Raw genomic sequence first — 25,244 nt, forward strand, 5'->3', positions numbered from 1 at the left:
GGGGAGAGATATCTCTGCCCAAAAGCTGGCTTCTAAAAAATGCCAACCGGAGCACTACCTGGGTGTCCAATTTTCAATGTTTGTCAATCCACCACACTTACACCCCCAGAAAATATGTGAGAGGTCAGAAAGTATCTCACGTAAGCATCACCAAGAGAGATGCTGGTAGTACTGTTTAGTACCCCACAAGGCTTACCTGCTTGTGAAGCAATCTCGCAGAGACTACATGAGTTACCGCCATCGTTCCCACCTTACCCTAGCACAGGTATATTCACTAACCAGGATGGCAATGGGATCAGGGGATGGAAGCCAGGTATGATGGAGATGGCGTTCCTAAGACTAGTTAAAGGACCTCTCTCTGTCCTGGGAATGTCTGGAGAAGCACCGTTTGGTTTAGGGAAGACAAGGGGAAACCTGGTTAACGTGGGCCCATACACACCCACCACTCCTCATACACAGACAGAACAGGTAATCACCTTGCAACGGACACACCATAGAGTAAGGGTGTCATCAAATGTAACAAACAAAGGAAGCGCTCCTACACTATAAAGCAAAGAGTTGGCGCACCAGCACAACAATGTGTCGACCAAACAATTACTCCTGAGCTGTACTGTGGAATCAAAACAAATAACTCCTGTGCGAAAAGGCATAAATAAACAAAGCCCTCCTGCGCGGCACCGTACAACAAAAGTCAAAGCGCTCCAGCGCAGAAATGTGCAACCAAGGGGAAAGCGCTCCAGCGCGGCAAAGCACAACCCGGAGTGCCAGTGTCAAACAGTTAGCAAGACTAGGCATGGGGAGTAGCGTTGGCGCAGGGAAACAGGAGCAGGGTCGCTAGGAACAGAGGTAGCACTCTAGCGTGTACCATGAATACCTGGAGGGTGGCGTCCGTCGTCAATGTGGACCTCCGCTCTCGGCCAGACGTTAATTCGAAGTGCCGCACCGGCGGGAACCGCAGCTGTTTAAGCGGTCTCCCCCGGATACACTGAACGCCATGGAGTTTGCTTCAGGCTGGAGTGACTACAATGCATGTCAGCCGGAAGTGAGGCACCACCGCTTTCATCGAAGAGTACGCACACAAGCAGGCAATCGGGGAGCACGAGCCCTACCAGGACCATGACAGGTACTCACCAGTTTGCTCACGTTTTTCATCATTGGTGACTTTCATGACGCAAGCATATTCTTACCGCGTGGGATCAAGAGTCCAGCTTCGCTCCGATCAGGCTCCCGTAGCGATTGCGCTCTACTTCAAGAACGTGAACCAGAAGGGCCTTCAAAGCTCCGCCTAGTGACCTATTATCAATACGGTCATATCGGTGAAGCGTTAGTCAGCGCCATCTTGGAATAGGACCATAAAAATGATTTTAAAAGTTAACATTTTTCTTGATGTATCCACAGTGAGTTACCTCAATAATTTACCTCATGGATAGACTGTCAATTCCCTAACATCAACTGCCTCAACGGTCCAGATTAAAAAAATTAAGCCATAGGGTGAGCATTTTATACATATTAGCACAGCATTTTTTCTTAATGATTTGCCTCAAATGAGTAACTAATGACACTTATCTTGAGGTCCTGCCGTCAGTACATCAGTTATGCGGCTACACTCGCAATGCATTTACAGTACAACCACTCTGACTGACACCCTGACTGGAGGCCCTCCTTGCAGCTCCCCATGTACCATGGCTACCAAAGCTGCTTTAATGCCATAGTGGTAGTGTGCTTGAAATAGTAGCTACTCATCCAGGTCCTACCCAGTTTTCGGTCTAGAATAGCAAAAAATTTTAGTTTTATCAAAAACAGCCATCACTGCCATCAATGATATTAAATACGAAAGATTCATTTGGAATATTGCAACCCTGTGAAATCTTGACCCCCCTACAATCAGAAAGTTTTGTTTGTTGTTCCGATCCACAAAATGCTACACACCTCGATTAGTCTATCTGCCTACTTTGTTCCATTCAATATAGTTGTTAAGGCCCACTTGGTCCATCTTCTCTGAAAAAATCCATTGTGCTTCCTTCCTAGCCAGTATGCCTTCCACACTGTGCGCATCTCCCATTACTCTCTCAAGCACCATCCATCTCACGTCCCTGAAATTGAGTTGCTGGTCTTGAAAATGGTGAACCAAGAGTGTGGTCAGTTTTCCAGCCTTTAGTGCACAAATATGTTCCTAAATCCTTACTTTGATTTTACGGATGTTAGACCAATATAATGCAAGCCGCAGGCGAGTCTATATATTACATTGGTAGTATTGCAATTGCTAAATTTGTTTAGGTACCATGTCTTAGGATTCACCAATTGCACACTTTCTCTGGTCTCCATTAGATCACATACCGAGCAGCCATTATGTGGGAAGTGACCAGACGGAATGCCAGACTTTTTGTAAGTCGAATGGAATGGGTGTGAACCAATCTGTCTCTGAAATTGGAGGCTCCCCTGAATGCAAACCTCGGGTGCGGAATTTGAAACTCACTTGTGTCCAACAATTACCAATGTTTTCTAATAATTTGTCGGATTCATGTCGACATAGGGTCAAAGGTCGTAACGACTGGCAAGCAGATCTCCTTATGCCTCTTATTCCTTCCCAGTAAGGCATTGCAGGGGGTGTTGAGCGCTCTCTTACGGGTTCTTTTCACCACCTTAGTTGAATAGGCTCTGTTTTCAAGTTGTTACCAGGTACTCGGACTGCTCCATATATATTTTTATTGACGTGCAGTTCATGCAATATCGTGAAAATTGCCCCACTGGAAGTTTATCCCGCAGGGCCCTAGGATGGATATATTGACATATTGATGTTATGAGTGGAGGGCGACCCGATTGGGAATTCCCTCTTAAGCTCCTTATTGTGGATGATATTGAATGATACTGTCAAGATGGTCACTAGCACGAAAAATATTTAATGGTTCAGTCACTTCCAGAGGCAGCTTGGTCCAGGACTCCTTCCCACCCTGATTGATGGGAGTACCATCAGGAAGAGGTGATATTAGTGAGCACCTGTAGCAGCCTCCCTTTGATGGCCTGAAGGAAGGCTCTCAATACCAAGCGGATGACCACCAGCCCTAGAAGGTTGATATGGAGTTGAGAACTCCGCTGGAGACCAGAGGCCTCTGATCTCCACCTCTGTCAGGAGGCCACTCCAACACTGAAGCGATGCATTGGTCGCCAGTGTCTGCTCTGGGTGAGGTAGGGGGAGGGAAATCCGCCCCTGATCCAATCACAGTTCAGTAACCACCACTGGACGTCTTATGCATTGTACTACAAGATCTGGACATGGTTGGAAAGTCACCTTGATGTTGAGCCTACTGAATCTTCAGTTCCCTCTGCAAAGCCGCATATGTCACCTAGTATGCTCGACCAGCACAATGAAAGAGGCCATAAATTCCAGTAGGCTCAGAGTCAACCTCACTGAAATTCAGGACTGAGGCCAAAAGGTCTGGATGACAGCTTGAATGTTCTAGACTCTTTCCCAGGGAAAAAGCCATGAAACTGATCCGTGTCCAGAATGACTCCGATGAAGGGGAGCATTGGAGGAGTCAGGTGTGAATTCAGCATGCAGAAAGTGAACTCCAAAGATAACAGGAGGTTCGCCATAGTCTGGTGATGGTTGGCGACTGCCTGGGGTGACCAGTCACTGAGGTAGGGAAAGACTGACGCCCAAAACCTCCAAAGGTGTGCTGCCATCACATTCTTGAACACCCGAGGGGAGCAGGTGAGAGCAAAGGGGAGCACAGCGAACAGAAAATGCTCCTGTCCCACCGCACACCACAGGTAGTGCCAATGGCCTGTTACGACAGGCATATTGAACTAGGCATTTGGGCAGGTCCAAACCCACCATCCAGTCTCCAGCGACGAGGGCAGATGAGACCTGGTTTAGGGTGAGCATTTGGATTTTCTTCTGAGGAAGACGTGGCAAGGGTGCAGGTCTAAAATAGGACAGAGTAATCCATTGGCCTTGGACACTAGAAAGTAACATAAATAACCACCATGTCCTACTTCTAGCACCTGCACCCTCGACAGACTCTTTGGCTAAAAGAGCTTGCACTTCTAGCTGAAAAATGGGGTTATGGGCCTCTGTCAGTTGCTGGGGGAGGGGAGTGAGGGGGGATAGAAGGTGCGGCAGAGAACAAATGAGGGGTAATGTATAGCCCCTGTGAACGATTTGCAGAACTCACCGTCTGAAGTTACTGTTTGCCAACTTGGGAAAAATTGTTGGATCATGCCTCCCACCAGGTGACTGTTCCACTATGGGCATGCTAAAGGGGTTTTGCAGGTGGGGCTGCTGGAGGATGTGGGGGGGGAGAAGTCGACTGGGTGGCCTGATGAACTGGGCCAAGGGTGGTGGTGGGCACCACAGCCTCTACAGCGAACTGCTGAGCCCCTTGCTGAGCCAAACAGGCTGACTGGACAGGCTCGCAGTATGGGATAGCTATACAAATCCACAAAAGGATTAGAAAGAATCGGTAAGGTTGGTGCAGTTGGTGGGCAGAATCCCTGCTCTCCTTAAATCGCTCTAAAGCAGAATCAGCCTTGTCCCCAAACAATTCAGTCCTGACAATGTGCATGGTCATCATGGAAGAATGAATATCGCGTGAGAATCTAGTGGATCACAGCCACTTGTGCCAATGGCTCACCAGATGGAATTGGTGGTGTCCAAGCCAAAACTTCTGGGACACAAGGTAGAATCTAAGCCACCAAGTACCAAAAGGCATGCAAATTGTGTCCCAAGAGGCAACTGGCATGTACTGAGAGCTAGGGAGGTGGAAGAAAAAACGTGTTTCTTAATGTTTCTACTTGTTTAGACTCCCTATCAGAGGGAGTAGAAGGAAAGGTGTTAAGGTTTGACCTGCTCATGGAGGCTTGCACCATTAAACGTTGGGGTGGGGAGAATCTAAAGGAAAGCATGATCGCCCATGGCAGTGCGATGGCGCCTGGCAATTTGTTTGTTAAATGGAGCTGGAGCAAGGTTTGGTCCAAGTCTCCAAGTCCCCAATAAGGTAACCGTCAGTGCCTCATTAAATGGTAAAATGGGCTCAGAAGAGGTGTGCCGCCATGGCTTCAGACCTATCAAAACATTAGTCTTGACCTCCAAGGTGGGGAGCTGGGTTTGAATTTTTGTTTTTGGGCCGCCTCATATTGCCACGATAGGGGTCAGGCTCAATGGACAGGACCCAGGTAGGGCCATTTATGAATATGCTAACAAAAACAAAACCTGCGATCCCATTTCTTTTGAAAACAGTAACCACACTATATACTTTTTCGTTAGGGAAATTCTCTTATTCTTAGAGCAACACATATATCAAACAAACATTGTACTACATTTCACATTAATGACATTGACATATTCTGACAACATATAACATTTAAATCTTTTACGAACATCAATTGTAAACAATATGTCAAGGACTCAAAAACAGTTACGACGCCCTACAAATATACATCTCACATATACATATACATATATACACATATATATACACACACATATATACACACATATATACACACACACACACACACATACATACATACATACATACACACACATATATACACACACACACAAGCATACGCCTCATCCTATTCGGGCATATATACATGTACAAAAAGTTTTTGCTATCCTGATTAAATCAATTCACTTAGCCTGATTTGAAATTCAACTATTTAACATCATAGATTGATTATGCCATAGATTGATTATGCCAATAATAAATATATGGCATAATCAATCTATGATGTTATATGTTGTCAGAATAGGTCAATGTCATTAATGTGAAATGTAGTACAATGTTTGTTTGATATATGTGTTGCTCATCACCTGTGTCAATCATTGTCTGAGTCCTTGCCGAAACATGAATGTAGGGTGTGTGGTCTCCCTTGTGGAGGTAGGAGATCAAGCTGAGGTAGAGGCAGCTCAACTCTTATTGGGTGAAAATTTGGTCAAGATCAGACCAGCACCGACTCCGGAAGTACTAGCAGTACATCGATTGATTTTGTACCAGCAAAGTCCAAGGAATCGCATGGACTGTAGTGCCAGAGGGGTCGTCGTGGGATCCAAGGGTAATTGGCACAGAGGTCGAACTCTCCAGCGATACTTGAGATGGAAGCCCTCTTGACTCCTTGGGGCCAGAAGGCATGCCAGAGGCAGTTGGCAAGGATTCGAAAAGCAGTAGCATGGCTTTGCAGAACTCTTCAAGCTGTCCACTATGGGAGCAAGCCAGGGCCAGGGCACCGCCCACACACCTGCTTAGCGACTGAGTCGAAAGAGGGGGCGAAGTCCCACTTCAAATAAAAAAAAAATAACATTTTGACTTACAAGACGATTTGGATTGTGATTAATATCAGCCTCTTTGGTGACTCCTGGGGCAGGAACGGGACCAAACCTTGACTTTGACTTGGACTTAGAGTGGTCAAAGCGAAGAGTCTTCTGATGCTTGGCGATGCAACATTTTACTTCACAGTCCAGAGTGGCCTTTGGGATCAACGACTCAAAGCCACTGCAGGTCTTGGAGTTGTGACTCGACACCAAAGGCGAACCCAATGAGGATATTTCACAGATAGTTTGCGAAGGTCCATATGGGCTTAAACCGGTCGTTTTAGGGGAGCAAAATTGGAAAATATCAAGGTAAGTGTCTCAAGATAAGATAGAGAGATGGATCTGCATCTGGTGGCGTGGAAAGGAACAAACCAATGCAAGTAAGCGGGAGTGGCGCATATAGGTTCCACAAGTTATTTCCAGAGGGATACGCCATTGGTGTTGAGCTGCACAGCACCCCCTGCCGGCGTTCAGAGCTACTGGTGAAGAGTTTTAAGATCCAGTCTGAACACCTGAGGAATATTTAAAGGTAAGGACTCTGAGGCTGCAAGTCTCTATCAGAAAGGTTCATGTAGAAACAGGGATATTGCAGGTGAGTGATCCGAAAGATGAATCATCCCATCTAGTGTGGGTACTTAATCTAAGCTAGTTAAGTAATAATCCAAGGTTATTTTCCACAGTGTAGTCTTTGCATGAGGTTAATTCCACCTTCACATTAGCCATATATTTGCATTGAAGATGAACCACTTCCAAGCAGATATCGTACCCTTTCTTTAAACAGTTGGCAAAATCTGCACAAAAATCCTCACAAATAGAAAAACCCTTCTACATTGCAATATTATGACTTTTTCCAAATAATGGAAGATAGACTATCAAATGACAGTACAAAAGACTTCTGTCCCAAATAATTGTGATCACTTGGCACATCCTCAATTACAAAGCATTGAATCCTAAGAAAGCTTTCATTAGTAGTATCTCATTGCTTACCCAACCTGGAGATTTTTGGTCTGGCTTGACAGGTGGATTTGTTGAGTAGTGTTCCTTGTTGACATTCTCTTCTGGGGCTGTTGCGATAGGAATATGGGTTTTGCTGTTTTTTTATATTTTTTATTTGAGGTTTTTTTGGGCGGGGGTGGAATTTGTAGCGATGTTCATTTTGTACATAACAAATTACTTCACAAAGTAGTTACATATTTGTTCCATGCTGATGGGTTTGAACTCATTTACAGAAAGTCACCCACGCACTCATTACCAGCAGACTGGACTATGGCAACGCACTATACGCCGGCATAAAAAATCCCTACTCAGAAATTTTCAGACAGTAGAGAACATCGCCGCCGACTACTCCTCAGCATTCCCTGGCACGAACACAGCCAACAGATACAAAGGCTCCACTGGCTCCCGTGGAGAAAAGAGCCACCTTCAAAATCCTCACCCACACTATCACCAGGCCCAAATACTTCAACGACAGAATCAACTTCCACGTATCCAAAAGAAACCTCCGATCTTCCAACCTTGCATTGGCCGAAACCCCACGCATCTGCAGAACAGGTGCAGGTGGAAAGACCTCTCACATTGCGGCCAAAACCTGGAACAAGCTCCCGGTAGACACCCCACTCGGCCCCACCCTGAACACCATCAGGAAGGCTCTCAAGACCTGGCTCTTCGGCTAACGGATCTTCAAACCCCCCCCGGCGCTTGAGACCCTCACGGGTGAGGGGTGAGTAGCCTCTGACAAATCGTTCATCCATCGCAAAAATACACTTCGGTTGCAGGTAGAGCATACTTAGGGAAGGTCGATAGCCTATTTTTGGATCTTATGGCCTTGCATACCAGTTTCTTTAAATTGTTGCTTCATGACCACCCTTTTGGTTTGTTTTGCATCATGGATTGGATTGTTCACTAATGAGTTTTATTTGCTCTTTCTGGAGGCTAGCTGTAAACCAGCAGTTTGAACCAGTGGTTGGAATAGTTTTTTGTTTTTGTGCATGGGGTTATCCTTGGACAGTTGGTTGCCTGGTTGTCATATTGTTCCTCCCATACGATGTGTGGCTGTAGGGACAGATGTCTGAGGAAATAGTGTTTAGAAAATCGGTGAAGCCCCTGAAAACCTAGAAATCTATTCCAAAATGTGTTTCACCTTAGATAACCATTTCAATTGCTTTGTCTAGGAAGTCATGTTTCCCTCCCTTATAGATCTAGACCTCGTCAGGTTGTCATCTATTGAGGGAAAGGAATTTTTTCTGCGGAAAGTCATTGCTGTGAAGATGGTGTTCATTTAAAATTAATTTAGTTGACTTAGAAGAGGGAGGGAGATTTCTGTTTAAGCTAACATGACATTATGTTTTGGGGCTATATGTGTGAAGGTTGCTGGTTGATCAGATTTGCTATGGTCATTACTCTTAGGTCCATGGAGTGGAATGGTTAAATTATATATTTGCCAAGAGGTTCGGATCCCTGTGGATGGTACAGAGAGGACAAGATTTGCCAAATGAGGTCTTACTCCCTTGTTGTTTGCCACTGCATCTCAATTAATGGCAAATATGTATAATTTATCGGAGTTTGCAGTAATTAGATACAAAATGTATATTCCCATCAGATCCACTTCTGGGCGGAGAGATTTGGGGCAAGGTTTTATTAAGGTTAAAAATTCATTTTTGAAGTTACGCATTCAGGATGGTCAATGTGACTCCTAGAAACCATGGTTTCCACTGTTGATTTTTTCTGTTTGAACATTTAGGATGATTTTCACAAATGTTACCAATACACTTGTAGGCATGCCCTTTTTCTTTCATTTTTATGGCAAGAGTGCGGTACACTTAAAGCTGAAAAGAAGTAGTGCTTCTGTTATCCATGTTTCTTTTTAAGGCATCCGATATCAAATGTGGTCAGGTATTGATAGCATCTTCTTGGACGTTGAATTGATTCCACCATGACAGGTTCCATGAATAGCTTTTCATTGGATCGATTTGATGACTGGGAAATCCCGCTCCCTTTTCCATATGACCATGGTTGGGGATGTTGACTTGCAAACCTGCTGCTTGTATCAGACAAGTTATTTTTGGATAGTGCTTATGGTAACTATGTCCTGTCCTGGAGAGGTTGGTCGACCTTTTTAGCCTACAAACCCTGTTCCCCTGATTTTTTATGCTAATCATATTGAATTGATCTTCTAGGGATAGAGACAGACTTGGGGGTGCTAGATGTGTATGCTTCTTTATGCAGGGCATTAGATCTTGTAGATTTGTTGTAGTTGACAAGAGACTACCGTTTTTTAAAGATCGGTTGGGCATTGCCAAATTTTGCTGAATTTCTGCATTTAGTATTTACTTTTTTTGCAATGTCTAGAAGGATAATATTTAATTTATGTTATGGAAATGTGTATTTTCCTTTTACCAAAGCTATGTTTGGGGGATACAATGGACTCATGTTATTTCTGTGTCCTTAACACCAGCCGTGTTGTTGCATTTATTTTTACTTGTTAGCGGGGTAGAAACAGAATATTAACAACTGATTATCCTGCAAACGATAGATTAATGGGAAGTGATTTTAGAAACTTTAGTATATTGCTGCGATTTAGTTAATCTTGTGTCCCACCAATGAGATATATAGAGGCTTCTGTTCAAAAGCAATGCTATCCAACCAGAAAGACCATAACAACCTCAACTTATGGCGAGCTAGTTCTGCTATGCTTGAAAAATGCTAAAAGCTATTATTCAACAAAGTCTTTCCAACACAGAATGGACTGAAAATGCAATTTATTAAGTAGCTACTAAGAAACTAGTCACATGCAGAACAAACCACAGATTTCAGCACTCACTCCATTCCCACTTCTAATCGAGTCACTAAGAAGGTCATTCAAGATATGAAGATGAAATAGAGCCACAAAGGTCATCTAATCATTTGCAAAACCACAATTTTAGCTCACCTCTATGCAATAACTATTTGTCAGCCGCCTGACTCGACTATTAATCAGTCACAGTTTCTAAACTTCCCATATATGTTACAACTGTTTATGTAATGCACTTCAGGATTTGTTCTGGTAAGTTTATTAAGTTTTATTCTTCAAAGTGGAAGATTTTCTAAATAATAATATAAGAAAGAACAAAAGTAACTACACAACAAATATCTGGTCAGTATAGCATTTAAAATAACTAAATGTATATGCTGTAGCATTTACACAATATTCAATACGATTTACCTTTGCACTTGTGATTGTACCATACGGAGCGAATTCCCTCCTCAGTCGGTCATCATCAATACCATCATCCAGATTTTTCACATACAAATTTACACCCTACAAATCACAAAAAAATGAAAACTTCATATGTGAATACTTTCAAAATCTTTTGATTTTAACATACTGATGCTTAAAACACACATATACAGAATTTTAGAGTAACATGTTCCACTGCACACTAATGATCACGGGAATCATTCAGCTACATTCTGCGTCTTGCACTGCCATCATCCCTTCTACAAGGCACATTTTTCTGCTGAAAATATACCTTTATTACTTGCTGCACAGTACATTACAGAAGTGTAGAAATAGCCTTTAGATGGTTAGGAGTGAAGCAGTGCTTGGGGCAGATAATTTTAAAAATCAACAAGTGAGCACTTTGCAAAAGGAGATTGCTTTACCTGCAATATAACAACCTTTAAAAGGTTGATACATTTTTGAGGGGGAAAAAATGATCGGGTTGCAAGCAAAAACTTCTTAACCACGCACTCTTTGGATGCTTCAGTTTTCCTTCCACGTTCAGCCCCAAGATTCAAATGGTAAATGAAAGCAAAACTATACATTTAAAACAATGTAAACAAGCAAATCGGTTTTGAAGGATGTAGTCTTACCCAGTCATATCTAGAAATAAATAAGATCTTCCGAGTGTAGTGTAGTTCCTATATTCCCCATAGACTCTGCGCATTGGAATAACAAACAGTAGTGTAGATGTAGGACTGAGGTCATCTAGGTCTCTACTGACTATGTTAGACTTAATTAGTTTTGCCAGCTAGCTCAGAGGTCACTAGAAACTTTCTCGAATGTTCAGGAAAGGGTTACCTGTCCTGATTTAGACAAGAAGGGATTAGCTTCCTACAACCGCATAAACATGACAACTTTGCTCCCCCAGAATAAAGAGTGTATCTTCAGAGTCGTGTGAAACAATAGACAACTATTTCACTCAGTCAGTCAGGCATGCTTAGTTCCACCAGATTGCAGAGAAATAGAGAGACAGGCGTTTTCAATAAAAGGTGTTATTTTATTGAGCAGTCTTCTTTCTCATGCAAGAGAAATTAATTGCCACAATTGCAATACTTATTGTAAAGTAAAGTGCGTACAGTAAAAGTAGTATTATGAAATACTGTAAAAGCATTGATATGGTTTCGTAGCCATAAGATACTTTAAAATGGATATAATATATACATACATAAAAACATTATTGACCAACGAACTCAACTGGTGCTTCTAAGATACGCCTACCCCAGTGTACCTGACCTAAGCCTAATACGTGGGAAGGAGTAAGTAAGTTGCAGTTGTAAGTTAAGTTAAGTTTTGCAAAGTATCGGAATCAAGAATTCTCTCTACGGTTGTAATCAGTTCCGTACCTTGGTCATAGAATGAAGAATGTCTTGTATCTCGCTTCTCAGGACTCTATCTCCCAGCAACCGGCGAGGGTGACTTGGGAACCGGAGCTGGATTTTCCCGGCTGGAGAAAAAGACAGTGTCTCTCTCGGTGCGTCAAGGGGAGGGGTGGTCTCCGTCGGCTCTCATAACAGCTGGGCTCACGGGCAAGTAGAACGTCGCTCTGCTCCCAACCACCGTGCGTTTGCTTAAGGCAACCTTGGTATATTTATACCTGAAAGGTGCCGGGTTTGACGTAAGGTTGGACATAAGACGTCACCAAGAACTAACAGTTCTTTCTGGACTCTAGGAGTTCTTGTGCAAATCAAAAGAGAAGCAGGGGGGAATTCCCGGGCTGCTGGAGGCTTGATTTGTTGAAAGAACGCGTTGTGCTTTCTAGGAGTCTATGGGAGTAGCCGTGCTGTGTTTTAGACTGCATGGGCGATTACTGAATATGGATATGATTCTTATGCCTTTATAAGGATATTATTAGTTATAACCACATAAGGGCATGAATCGGGAATATAGAATTAGGGTCCCAGATAGAAATACAACAAAAGGACTGGCTAGAGTCCTTCACAAACTACTGCAGTGCATGTACCTTTCACTGTACAAGTAATGACATGACACCTTGACTCTCCTAACGTAGTTTTAATGTTTTCATCGACCGGTGTTAATTTCACTTTTAACTCATCCAATCAGTAACCCAAGACATCCTACATTTTAAAGTAGTAACTTTCAAATATACACAGAAGGCTTTAGTTTTCGACGTTAATCCATTGGAGTACATTTTGAAAGGGGAATTTTGCAGACAAAAAATGAATAGACTTCACTCAAAGAAAGTCCGACTCGCCCCATACTGCTGCATTCAATTCAGAACCCTTCATGGGATGCGCGGAGAGCTTTAACGCATGATCAACAGAGCTCTGTCAGTGTCGGATTTCCAGGCATTCTCTTATGCTGCAGGTCCATTCAGAACCAGTCTAATATATTCGACAATGGCGGGCCGAGGCCAACTTTCAGAGGCATTGATAGCTAGGAGTTTGCGCTCCATATGTGAGATGAGGAGGACAGGGTTGATTAAAGGACGTTATAACCACTAATGCATTGAATACAGTTGAATCAGGGAGGCATATATCACGAAACCTTCCTTTCATGTAAAAAGATCGTTTGGCTGTTTTACAGGACTTAAATGAAACAAGAAAAAGTCTGAGTAACGAAAAGCTAAAGCCAACTACCATTGAAGAAAAACCACCTATCCAAGCAAGACCTGTCTGGATTCCAAAGATTGGGGATCTGGTCAGAGAAAAGATTGCGGTGAAGAAGGAATTTGGGCCTTCTTACAGAAAAGCAGTACCTGTCTTTGCTGTCAGCGGAACAAGATCAGTTGTACTACAGCCCCTTGCTGGAAAAAAGGAGAAGCGAGTTGTATCAATCGACCTGGTGAAACCACAATCATGTGGCCAATAATAAGTAGTAGGCCAAGTGGACTCCGAAGAAATAGCAAAAGATCAAATCTTGCTACAATCTAAGAGGTTCAAACTGAGAGACTAATCACATTTGATAAGCCTACGGTGATTAAAAAAAAGGCTGTGCAACAAAGCCATGGAACTTGTGCCTCTTGAAACCCAAATTGCAACAATTCATCAAGAAACACCAGTCTACAACGATGTAGCCTCGGACTACACAAATGTAACAAAAGAAAATGCAAAGATCAATGGAAATCCGGAAGCAATCCCACCAATTGAGAGAACTGCATCTGGCTACTTTATCAACTTTGATGACTTTTCCGATGATCCAAGTGAACACGGAGACAAGCCAGCAACAAAAACATTCAAAGAAAAAAATCACAGAACTCTTTCAACAACTCAGAGAAACATATCTAACTTCACAATGGATTAAAATATGGATTGTGTTAGGCGTACTTTTCCTCCTTCTATGGCTCATCTTGGTTTTAAGTTTGGGTAGATTTATTGATGGAAAATATAGTACAATGGACACAGCAAGTCAGAACATCAACTTGGTCCTGAAACCACACAGATCATCGCACATCGAAAAAAGAGAACTGTCATCAGTGAACATCACAGCCATCCCTATACCTGGTGGTACAGCATGGGACAAAACTGACTATGAAATATATGGCCCGGTTGAACTCTTGAAATATTCACACCAATTTAAGATTTCTTTAAGTGAATTTATATCACCTAGTACTTTCTCTGATTGGGACTTTGAAAATATTAATAATATGATGTCAGATTTAGAAATGTCAGCAAAATTTCCAGCACATGATTATTTACAGGGTTCGTTGAATTATGAGGAAATGTACTGTTTCAACCACTTTGGGCATCATTATCTGCATAAATCTGAAAATCCTAGAAATATTTTCAGTTATAATCAGTGGGAACATTGTCCAAACCCACCAAAAGGCAGCTCTAAAACATTTTATGAGAAATTCCCATACTTCTCGGGTTTAATATCACTGATCCTGAAACATTCTATTTCAAAATGTTAAATAAGACAGGAGTGAAAAGCATGTTGACAAACACTAAACTGATTTATTCTAAAAAATGTTATGAAAAAATATGTCTACATTTGGTTTTGAATTTTGGAAAAACATTGAGACAAAAACCATCTGGGGTACAAAGGAATGGCAGGCACAAGGCTTAGAAGCATTGTTCAGAGCCTGCATGATCCCAGAACAAATAATGTTCCTGAATGACAATTCAGCAAACAACCTGTCTTGGTTTAGCCAAGATAAAAGATTTAAACAACCAGACTATAACAAAGCCAATGCCTGATAGAAACACTACTGCAGATGAAGCGTTAGACGTGGCCTATATTTTAAAACAAAACAGAACACTTCCGGATTGGAACAAATGGTTGATCTGGCCCGCAGACACTAATAACTGTCATGATAGATTCCTGAACAAAATACAGGGGTTCAAACAGAACAGGCGAGACCCAAGATATTCCCATAGACAACATCCAGGGATAGTTACAACATACAGTGTAGGAAAACTATGCCTCGACTGGCTACAGAGATCCACACTTCCCGTATTTAAGCAACACTTAACTTCACCTAAAGACGGTGCTGACTTGCGAGATTTCCTACTGGGACCTCGCAAACAGAGTAAAAAATGTTTCATATACGCCGGTATATACGCAGCTTACAATGAAGCTTGGAAATTAAATCAAATTGAAACTGCAGAAAAAACACAAGAAATTGATCGTATTATTTGGAAAAAACTTTCTGTAGTGGACAATGGGTTAACAACTCTGTCCTCCAGAATCTATTCACTGGACAGCATTGTATAATCTGCTATTGATATAATAGAACAGGATATGACAATGTTACAACATGGTTCGTCCCAATTGCGTTCTATTGTACAGCTAGGCTGGACGTTACAAAACCTCCGTTCAGGTCACGTGCCATGGCGCCTAATCAACATAACATCATTTTCTATCTTTAACCTTGCTGATAGACAAATTTTGTTGGCACAAAAAGGAGCACACTATACGGTGGTGAGCATTGAAAAACTTGAGAGATTACCGTTGACAATGTCAGAAAGACCTGTCATTGAATGGATAATACATGGCACCATTACAATCCCGATAACAACTTTTCAGTTTCAATACTGCCAAGAGTATATACCAGCAGGCCTGTATGAAAGGTTGGGCTAAGGATACATCAAATCAACCTGGAATTTACCCTTTACACATAGATGTTGAAGTGGGGGAAAGAAAGATTTATTTCTTAGTGGTAATAATTGTAAAACATCACTGAGCGGTACACTCCTATGCGAAGGTATAAACTTGCATGGATCTTGCAAAGGTTCATCAAACAACCTTTCATGCCATCTGCACGGCACCCCAGCTACACAGATAGAGCCCTTTTTTAGACATCTTTCCAACAGTAGCTACGTTATATTAAGTGACCACAGCTGTTGTGGCATGGTGCCAGGAAAACCCTATCTCGTGAGCGTTACTTCCAGGGTCATTTGTTGTATGCAAGTATTGTATCCAAATAGCAATCCAGACATGGTGGCGGCATTATGGCCTTCTGTGAATATCTCTTCTATTAGAATTGATACTTTAAGCAGAATGAAGTCTATTCTTTTACAGACAACTGTGGCTTTAACCTCGTCCAAAGAGACGTATGACCTGTAAGCTGCAAGGACAGCGGCAGAGATACATACCCTATTATCGACAAACTGCCCCGTGCATTTCGTAGAAATGTTAAATCAAATTTTAAACATGTCAGATACCAGTGGCATCGCACATGTATTTAAGACAATATTTTCAGGACTGTTAACACCTTTTGAAACGGTTCTGGGCATCTTCCCGAATTTTGTGCACTCTTTTCGGTGGCCTGCCTCTTATTTTGGGACTCGTAGCAGGAATTTTATTTTCGTTCCTTCTGCTCCGATATGGCAAGCCAAGTCACAGACAAAACTCAGGCTACGATGGAAGAAACGATCCTAGCGAGACAGTATCACTAAGGTCCTCGGATTGGCCCGGCTAAGAGATCTGAATACTACCTGGTTTCTTTCATTCAGACCGATCTTGCAAAATTGCATCTTACCTGTGCTTCGATGTCTGCTATGCGGAGAATAATGCATGTTGGACGTATGTCTTACACTACCATCAACAGTACCAATGGATATCGACGCTTTGACCGGTAACGACTCATGCAACGTGATGTCCCCAGCGGCTACCGATTCTGATGACTGCATTCGTTGAGACTTCACCATTACGATTAGGTGGCTGTGAAGTACGAGATGAAAGCGGCAGCACACAGGTACAACCTTCTGTGAGCATTGCTGATCTAAACACCGATGATGGCAATGCATCGCATATATGCACTATTTCTGATTTTTCAGCGTTGGCCCAACTTTCACCTACTGTTTTAGACAAATTTTTGCTGGTCTAGCTTAGGTAAAATTCTCTCCTAACAACGAGAATAGCAATTGAAATCGCGAGCACACAGCGTTCCCTGAACTCTGAATTCGGCCTTCAGTATTTATAAACACTGCTGAAAACACTTGGAACTATTTTTTCCCCTGAAAGAAAAATTATTTTTCGCAACTTCCAAAATATTTACCTTTTTTTGGCACAAGGTACTCTGCTTAAAGTAGAACTATTCTTAGAGAACAGAGCTACTATTCCTAGAGACTCTAGAGACAATATTTTGAATCAGCCTCTAGCACATTTACAATCTTGTGATGAAATGGTCTCGACCTTCTCTTCTGTATTAAGAGCCATTTCATAAATTTAATTTTCGCAATTCATTCAGCTGATATTTATATTTGCATTATCTGAATGATACCACTGCTTGAAAGCGTACAGTATAATACTCATTTTCATGTATCTATACCATTTCAAATGCATTTGATGTATTTTGGGGTGGGCTGGAAAACACAGGCATACCTATATGTTAATACATTGCTTAGTATTTAGTAATGATGGACATTATACGTGGAGTGGGTGTTGTGATCGTATCTAGGACCCTAATTAAATATTCCCGATTTATGCCCTTATGTGGTTATAACAAATCATACCCTTATAAAGGCATAAGAATCAAATCCATATTTAGTAATAGCCAATGCAAACCAAATACGGCAAGGCTACTTTCTTAGACTCCTAGAAAGTACGAGTTCTTTCAACAAACCATACCTCCAGAAACCTGGGAATTCCCCATGCTTTTGTTTTGATTTGTCCTAGAACTTCTGCGAGCACTGAAAGAACGGCCAGTTCTTAGTGACATCTTTTATTGACGTCTTATGTCCAACCTTATGTCAAACACGGCACCTTCCAGGTATAAATATACCAGCGTTTGCCTTAAGCAACACACAGTGGTTTGGAGCAGAGCGGCTATCTACTTATCGGAAGCCCAGCTGATGCGAGTGTCGAAGGAAGCCGTCCCTCCCATTTGACGCACTGAGAAAGACGCTGTCTTTTTCTCCTGCCGAGAAAATCCAGCAAGGTGTTTCCAGTCACCCTTGCGAGTTACTGGGAGATCGAGTCCTGAGAGCAAGATACAAGACCTCCTTCATTCTAAAACCAAGGAACAGAGCGGATTAGATCCTTAGAGAATTCTTAAGTCAGATTTTTGGCAAAAACAAACTTAACTTAAACTGCAGCTCATTTACTCCTTCCCTTGTACTAGGCTTAGGTTAGGTATATCGGGGTAGGCGTATCTCAGAAGCACCAGTTGAGTACGTTTAGTCAAACATTTATCATTGTATGTAACTGTATATATTTTATACCTTTTAAGTATTATATGGCTCAGAAACCATATCAATGCTTTTACAGTATTATTTCATAATACTCCTTTTACTGTACGCACTTTACTTTATAACAAGTATTGCAATTGTGGCAATTCATTTCTCTTGCATGAGAAAGAAGATTGCTCAATAAAGAACATGTTTTATTGAAAACGCCCGTCTCTCTATTTCTCTGCACTCTGGTGAAAGAAAGTATGCACGATTGACTGAGTGAAATAGCTATCTATTATTTTCATTCTGGGGGAGTAAAGTGGTCATGTTTATGCGGTTGTCAGAAGCTGAATCCCTTCTTGTCTAATCAGGGAAGTTCACTCCTCCCTGTTCATTCGAGAAAGTTTCTCGTGACCTCTGAGCTATCTGGCAAACCTAAATTAAGTCTAACATATTCAATAGAGACATAGTCGACCTCAGTCCAACGTCTAAACTATTGTTTATGTTATTCCGATGCGCAGAGCCTATTGGGAAAATAGGAATTACACTACAGGATGCTACAAGTAAAGAAGCGCCATGTGAGAATCACTGCATGTAGAAAATCGCTTCACAATAAGTAGGTCCACTAATGATTGGGGAAGTGAAATCAATATGCGCTAATTATGGGGCATAAAGAAGGAAGAAATAAAATTCACCATATCAAGCTCAATGCACGTAAATATGGGCCACTGTGAAGGATGAATACATAATGGCATATTCTTGATGCTCATTTGGGTTGAGAATAGGCTCACTGTAAGAAGCACAACAAAATTCTATTAGCCATGCAACCATTAAATGTTTCGCAGTTGCCAAAATACCGCCCATCTGCTTCCTCTCCCCGGGCTGGTTTTTTCCTCGGTCATGCCCATGGCACTACCTCCCAGAAGACACCACTAACACCTAAACTGCCCTAATTAAGGCCCTGCAGGCAAGAGGAGTGGTAGGGTATTGAAAAGGGAAACCAAGATAAGAGGGAAAGAAAGGGGTGGACGAAAAGGAAGCCCTTTAAAGGGGAGAGCAGAGCAGAGACGAGGGGGAGAAGAAAGAGAAGACTGGAGAAAAATGCGGCCGGAGAAGAGTTAAAGCAGGGTGAAGTTGGACCACAGGATCGGAGAAGAGAGGCCTCTCGGAAACCACTTTGCGGAGTCACGGTCGAGCATCATCTCAGCTCCAAGACGCCATAGAAGAAATGTGTACATTTTTAAAAAGGGTCACGTTGCAAAGCAGCTGCGTTTTAATTCCGGAATGGAAATAAAGTAAACAGATGTGCACCTAGTCAAGTCAAGTCAGAAGATTTATATAGCGCGCTACATACCCGGAGGGTCTCAAGGCGCTTGAAGAAGGGTGGGGAATTATTTGTCGAATATCCAAGTTTTAAGTTGCTTTCTGAATGCTAGATGGTTCTGAGTGAGACGAAGGTGAGTGGGGAGTGAGTTCCAGGTTTTAGCTGCGAGGTAGGAAAAGGATCTACCTCCCATGGTGTTTTTATTGATGCGAGGTACGGTAGCAAGGGCTTGGTTGGAGGATCGTAGCTGACGGGGGGGGTGTAGAAGGAAAGACGTGTGTTGAGGCATTCGTATCCAATTTCATAAAGTGCTTTGTGTGCGTGGGTTAGGAGTCGGAACGTAATCCTCTTATTGACGGGGAGCCAGTGGAGGTTTTTCAGGTGACTAGAGATGTGGTCTTTACGCAGGATGTCTAGTATGAGTCTGGCTGATGCGTTCTGGATGCGTTGGAGTTTATTCTGGAGTTTTGCGGTGATACCGGCGTATAGGGTGTTTCCGTAGTCCAGGCGGCTTGTAACCAGTGCATGGGTGACCGTTTTTCTTGTTTCGGTGGGGATCCAGCGAAATGTTTTTTTGAGCATGCGAAGAATGTTGAAGCAAGATGATGAAACGGCGTTTACTTGTCTGTTCATAGAGAGGGAGGAGTCCAAGATGACGCCCAGGTTCCGTGCGTGGTCCGTCGGGATGGGTGCTTTTCCAAGGGCCTCTGGCCACCAAGAGTCGTCCCAGGCAGAGGGGGAGGTACCTAAGATAAGGACTTCTGTTTTGTCTGAGTTCAGTTTCAGACGGCTGGGTTTCATCCACTCGGCTACTTCTTTCATTCCTTCGTGTAGGTTAGTTTTGGCGGTGCTAGGGTCTTTGGAGAGTGATCGGATCAGTTGAGTGTCATCCGCGCAGGAGATGATGTTGAGGTTGTGTTGGCGTGCGATGGCCGCGAGGGGGCTCATGTATACGTTGAAGAGGGTGGGACTGAGTGAGGACCCTTGGGGTACGCCGCAGATGACTTCAGTGGCCTCTGAGATGAATGGTGGGAGGCGGACTCTCTGCGTTCTTCCGGTGAGGAACGAGGTGATCCATTCCAGTGCTTTTCCTTGTATTCCGATGTTTCTGAGGCGCTGTAGAAGGGTGCTATGGCAGACTGTGTCGAAGGCTGCGGAGAGGTCAAGGAGGATGAGGGCGACTGTCTCCATTGTCCAGGAGAGTTTGAATGTCGTCTGTTGCTGCGATGAGGGCGGTCTCCGTGCTGTGTTTGGCTCGGAAGCCGGACTGTGAGGAGTCGAGGGATTTGTTTGTTTCGAGGAACGCGGCAAGCTGGTTGTTGACAGCTTTCTCGATGACTTTGGCCGGGAATGGAAGGAGCGAGATGGGGCGGTAGTTTTTGAGTTCGGTGGGGTCCGCTGTGGGTTTTTTCAGAAGGGCGCCAAGTTCTGCGCGTTTCCAGCTTTCCGGGAAGGTGGCGGAGTTGAGGGAGCAGTTGATGACGTCTCGAAGGTGTGGTGCTATGATGGAGTCTGCTTTGTTGAAGATGTGGTGAGGGCAGGGGTCTGTGGGGGATTCTGAGTGGATGGAGTTCATCAGACGGATGGTGTCTTCAGTGGAGATTGGGTTCCAGTCATTTAGGATGTTCAAGGGGGGTGAAGGTCCTGCAGAAGGTTGGGTGGGTTGGTCTCCGGGTCGGTTGTCGAAGCTGTTGTGGATGTCTGCGATTTTGTTGTGGAAGAACGAAGCTAGGGAGTCGCAGAGGGCTTGAGAGGGGGTGCACAGAGACGGAGCCATGTAAAGAACATATTAGCCAGCCCAATTTGGGAGGATAGGAAAGCCCTCACACACCGACCTAGTCAGTGTCATGCTTCATCATAGGGCCCCACCTCGGAGGCCGAATGCCTCCTCGGTGTGCTTCGACGCCAGGAGACTGCGGAGCAGGTTGTGTGATAAGGCGTGCAGTGAAAAAGATAAAGTAGAAGTTTCTAAAGGGCACCTCAAAAAATATTTTATTGGTAGATCCCTGTACCACAGTTAAAATTGGTCATGTGTCTGAATTTACAGCCAAAGGTAATGAATTGGTTAATTCAGAATAGTTTAGTCAGTCAACATGTTTCAGCCTGTTAAGTGGTTTTAATTTACCTAGGAATTCATCAGGACTAGTGTAACCCTGGCGGTATGGACTCTCTAATCATCCACCCTGACAAGAGGACGTGAAAGTGAAAAAAGAAAAATAGGTGAAAAAAGTGCAAAGAAAGAGGGGGAGGATAAATGTCCAGACCCCAAAAATCCTGAATTAGGATGTATCTGCACTTTAAAATGTGGCGCTAAATGCACCATGGGTCTCGGGAGGGGGGGTAGGAGCGTCCCTGGCACATCACCCTCAGCGCTCGCCACCCGTAACAGCACCTAGCATTGCCTCATAACCGGACCCCGAAGATGAAGCATGACACTGACTAGGTCGGTGTGTGAGGGCTTTCCTATCCTCCCAAATTGGGCTGGGTAATATGGTCTGTACATGGCTCCGTTTCTGTGGCTTATGAGACACATGTAACCTCTCTTTTTTTGTTGTATATCCTTAACTGGGGACCAAGAGAGTGTTTCTCGTTTTCCCTGTCTCTCCCATTGTTTCTCTATCTTTAATTCCTAGTCAGAATTACCCGTGGGCACTCCCTTTACTGTTCTGGACTGGAACAACACACAGCCTGGAGGGTCATTTTCTGGGAAACAGTGCAATTTAAAATGCACGGAGCCATTTGGTTCTGGAATAGAAGGCTTAACAACTTGCTGTTTAAGTATATTTCTGTAGTTAATTATTTTGTGTAAACCATTTCGCAGCACATAGCACAATTATATAAGTTGCAAAATGGAATATCGGTACAGGAAACAACTCTTGCAGCTGGGCGGGCTTGAGCCTTAAGGCTTGCAGAAGTAAGTGAGTGTGGGTGGAGGGGGGGGGGGGGGGGGCTGCAAGCACGCACGCTAAGCAGCAGCTGTTTGCTCTTTCAAAGCACACACACTCGTGCTTGTGGCGCGTCGCTGCGCACCCCTGCAAGCTGTATGCCACCAAAAGCACAAGTATGTGCTTGGATAAAGAGCTGTATGACAGCTAAAGATCTCCTATGCACTGTATGCGCGCTGCTTAGGCGAGACCTAACCAAACTGTCATGGGTAGAAATTGGTACAGGGCGGCACAACAGAATAACAGTTCATCAGTGATCTCTTAACTCCTAGACAAAATTTACAGAACTACAAACCGCAAGACGAGAGAACTCTAAGTGAATGGCAATTCATCTCCGGTATGGGTCACAAATCCCTAAGGGCAATTAATTTTAAAAGAATATTTTTTTTTTAAGCTGGTTAGCGTATTATAGCCCACATACTTTTACACAGGATGTTTCAGGCAATTCCAGATCAGGGTCTTCAGTGTCAAACAGAGGACTCTGGGTTGGCTACATAACTTATTCCGAAATGTATAAAGTGCTGAACATGTAAAAAAGATATTTCAAGAACGTTGAAAAAGTATTGGGTCATAATTGAGCCAGAAACAACCTTGATATAATTTAGATATTCATGTAATACTAGTAATTTGAGCAAACCTGCTCAATATTTTAATTGTATTGCTATGTCTGTCGCCTGTCTCGGATAGTTCAATGCTAGAAATCAAAAAACGTTCCAACATTTAAACATTAGTAATGAAAATGACAAGAATTTGAATTTTTGAGTATGCATAAGCACAGCGATCTAGGAGCTTATCCAAGTTCTTGACAGTTTGAAACGCCTTTGGTCACTATGAGCATAATGCACTTTGCTAAATAGAATAGAGTGCAAAGTATATTTGGAAGTGATAACAGAAGTGAGAAATGATTGTTCGCTTTTTCAGCAGGTGATTAAAAGGCTTTCAATGTCTTCCATGGTTAAACTTTTGCTGAAAAAACACTTTATTGAAGATTATGGGGGGGGGGGGGGGGAATAAACTACGGTGTATGTAATGTAGGTATTCTAGAGCAAAGTAGCACTTTAATACAAAGTTGGCTATAGATGTGATCTGTTTTTAATTATTGGAAGATGTTGAAGTTATTCCATTGACATTATTAGCACCAAATGTAATCATTGACATTTTTTAATGAAGGATTTATGTATATGAATGAGGTTACTGTTAAGCACTCTTGCACTTTAATCCATAAGAAGGATGCTAACGCTCTGGCATGCTCTGTAGTCTAATTCAAGATATCATCTGCTTAATGATCTGTTCATTAGTATGGATGGACTTCAGGAAAATGTACATACTTTCAAATTGTTGAGCTTTTGCTCCCTATCACTCTGCTAAAAAAAAAAAAAGACTATACATTGTTTTATGAAAGTTTATACAATATCCGCAAAACAAAATAGAAAAAAAATTATGAAATCACTCAATCTGAGGAGAAAGCACTAGAGATCAACGTTGTAGGGTGCAGAAAAAAGGGAACACACACCAAGACACCAAAGTGGGTGCTATACTGCTCCGGTGGAGGTATTGTGGCTTCATTTCTAGTGCCAAGTACTAGATGTTATAAGCAGTAAAGTGCAAATTACTAAAATGAACAACTTACATCAGATCATAAAAGTATATTTTTTGTTTAAATACCTACCTGATATCTGCTAATCCTTTCCTGCTTGATGACTTCAAACTTGCGCTTCAGTTCACTCTGACGTTCTAGCTTCTTCTGAGCTCTGCCTACGTAGACCACTCGACCATTTATCTCTTTTCCATTCATTTCAGCTACAGCCTGGGGGAGACCGAAAGTAAGTCAGCTTCCATTAACCAAAAGTGGCAATTAGTTTAAAAACGTCATCTAACCATGCCGTTGTACTCCGTTTTTGAACATGCCTATATAAAGAAGAATTCTATAGTCCTAAGATTTTTTTTAAATGGTTCCATGCCTAAACATTTTAAACTACTTTAAAATGATTGATAAAGATACTTCTAAAATATAGTTTGTTACAGTGAAGTAAACAGTGTTAAAGGGATGGCTTTGCATTGTAGCCTCCCTGCTATACGCAGGTTTAAAAAATATATATTTACAACACATTGAATTTACCATACTTATTATAATGTAACAGCGCCTTACAAAACTATCACATATCTATGTTACAATTTAAAGGGCGTTTGTTATTTTAGCTAAGGCAGACTTACTAACTTTGTTCAGAACACAAAAATATTAAAAGTCGGACTGTTGGCTTTATCAAGGGGCCAGCATACCAACATATACAAAGCAGACATATTGTATTTGTAAAAAAAAACAAAAAACAACAAAACATCAATTTGTTAAAATCAAATGTATATTTCATTAATTCACATACTACAAAGTTTAATAAAAGTAAATGTCATAAGATTGTTATTAAAGTTCTATTTAAAAAAAAAAAGTCTGAGACTTTCAAAATTTTTATGCCCATGAAAAGCAGTCCGGCACATATACAATCATAAGGAGCAACTTGTCTGATCAGATTTTAGCTTGATGACAGAAATAGGAGGGCGGAAGCAACTGGTTAGCAGGTAACAAAGGTCACCCAAAAAGATAGGACTGCTTCCTCCGTAGGATCGACCACAATTTAAGGATGCTTACAATAAAGAGTCCATGGTGAGAAGAGCTTTTTAAGTTTCACAGCTCAGATGTGCTTTTTTTTTATCTATTACGACTTTTTATCTCGGGCTGTAACCACACAAGGTAATTGAAGCCAGTATTCTGATTACCAAGACAAACTCCACACTGATTCCTGGGAGGACAATGGTGATAAATGCAGAA

The 25,244-nt window shown here is 42.5% G+C and overlaps 1 protein-coding gene across 2 annotated transcripts in view; it reads right to left on the reverse strand.

The window, feature by feature from the left end:
• LOC147706109 (embryonic polyadenylate-binding protein-like) overlaps nucleotides 1–25,244 on the reverse strand; it is a 552,087-nt gene that overhangs the window by 270,623 nt on the left and 256,220 nt on the right. For both annotated transcript variants that reach the window (XM_086929033.1, XM_086929034.1), the window contains 2 exons: nucleotides 24,090–24,227; nucleotides 10,518–10,613 (listed from right to left, as the gene is read on the reverse strand). In XM_086929033.1, coding sequence (XP_086785159.1) covers nucleotides 10,518–10,613; nucleotides 24,090–24,227 — 234 coding nt within the window. The remainder of the gene's footprint in view (nucleotides 1–10,517; nucleotides 10,614–24,089; nucleotides 24,228–25,244) is intronic.

This window comes from Lissotriton vulgaris, chromosome 7, assembly GCF_964263255.1.
Source record: "Lissotriton vulgaris chromosome 7, aLisVul1.2, whole genome shotgun sequence".
Classification (NCBI taxonomy): Eukaryota; Metazoa; Chordata; class Amphibia; order Caudata; family Salamandridae; genus Lissotriton; species Lissotriton vulgaris.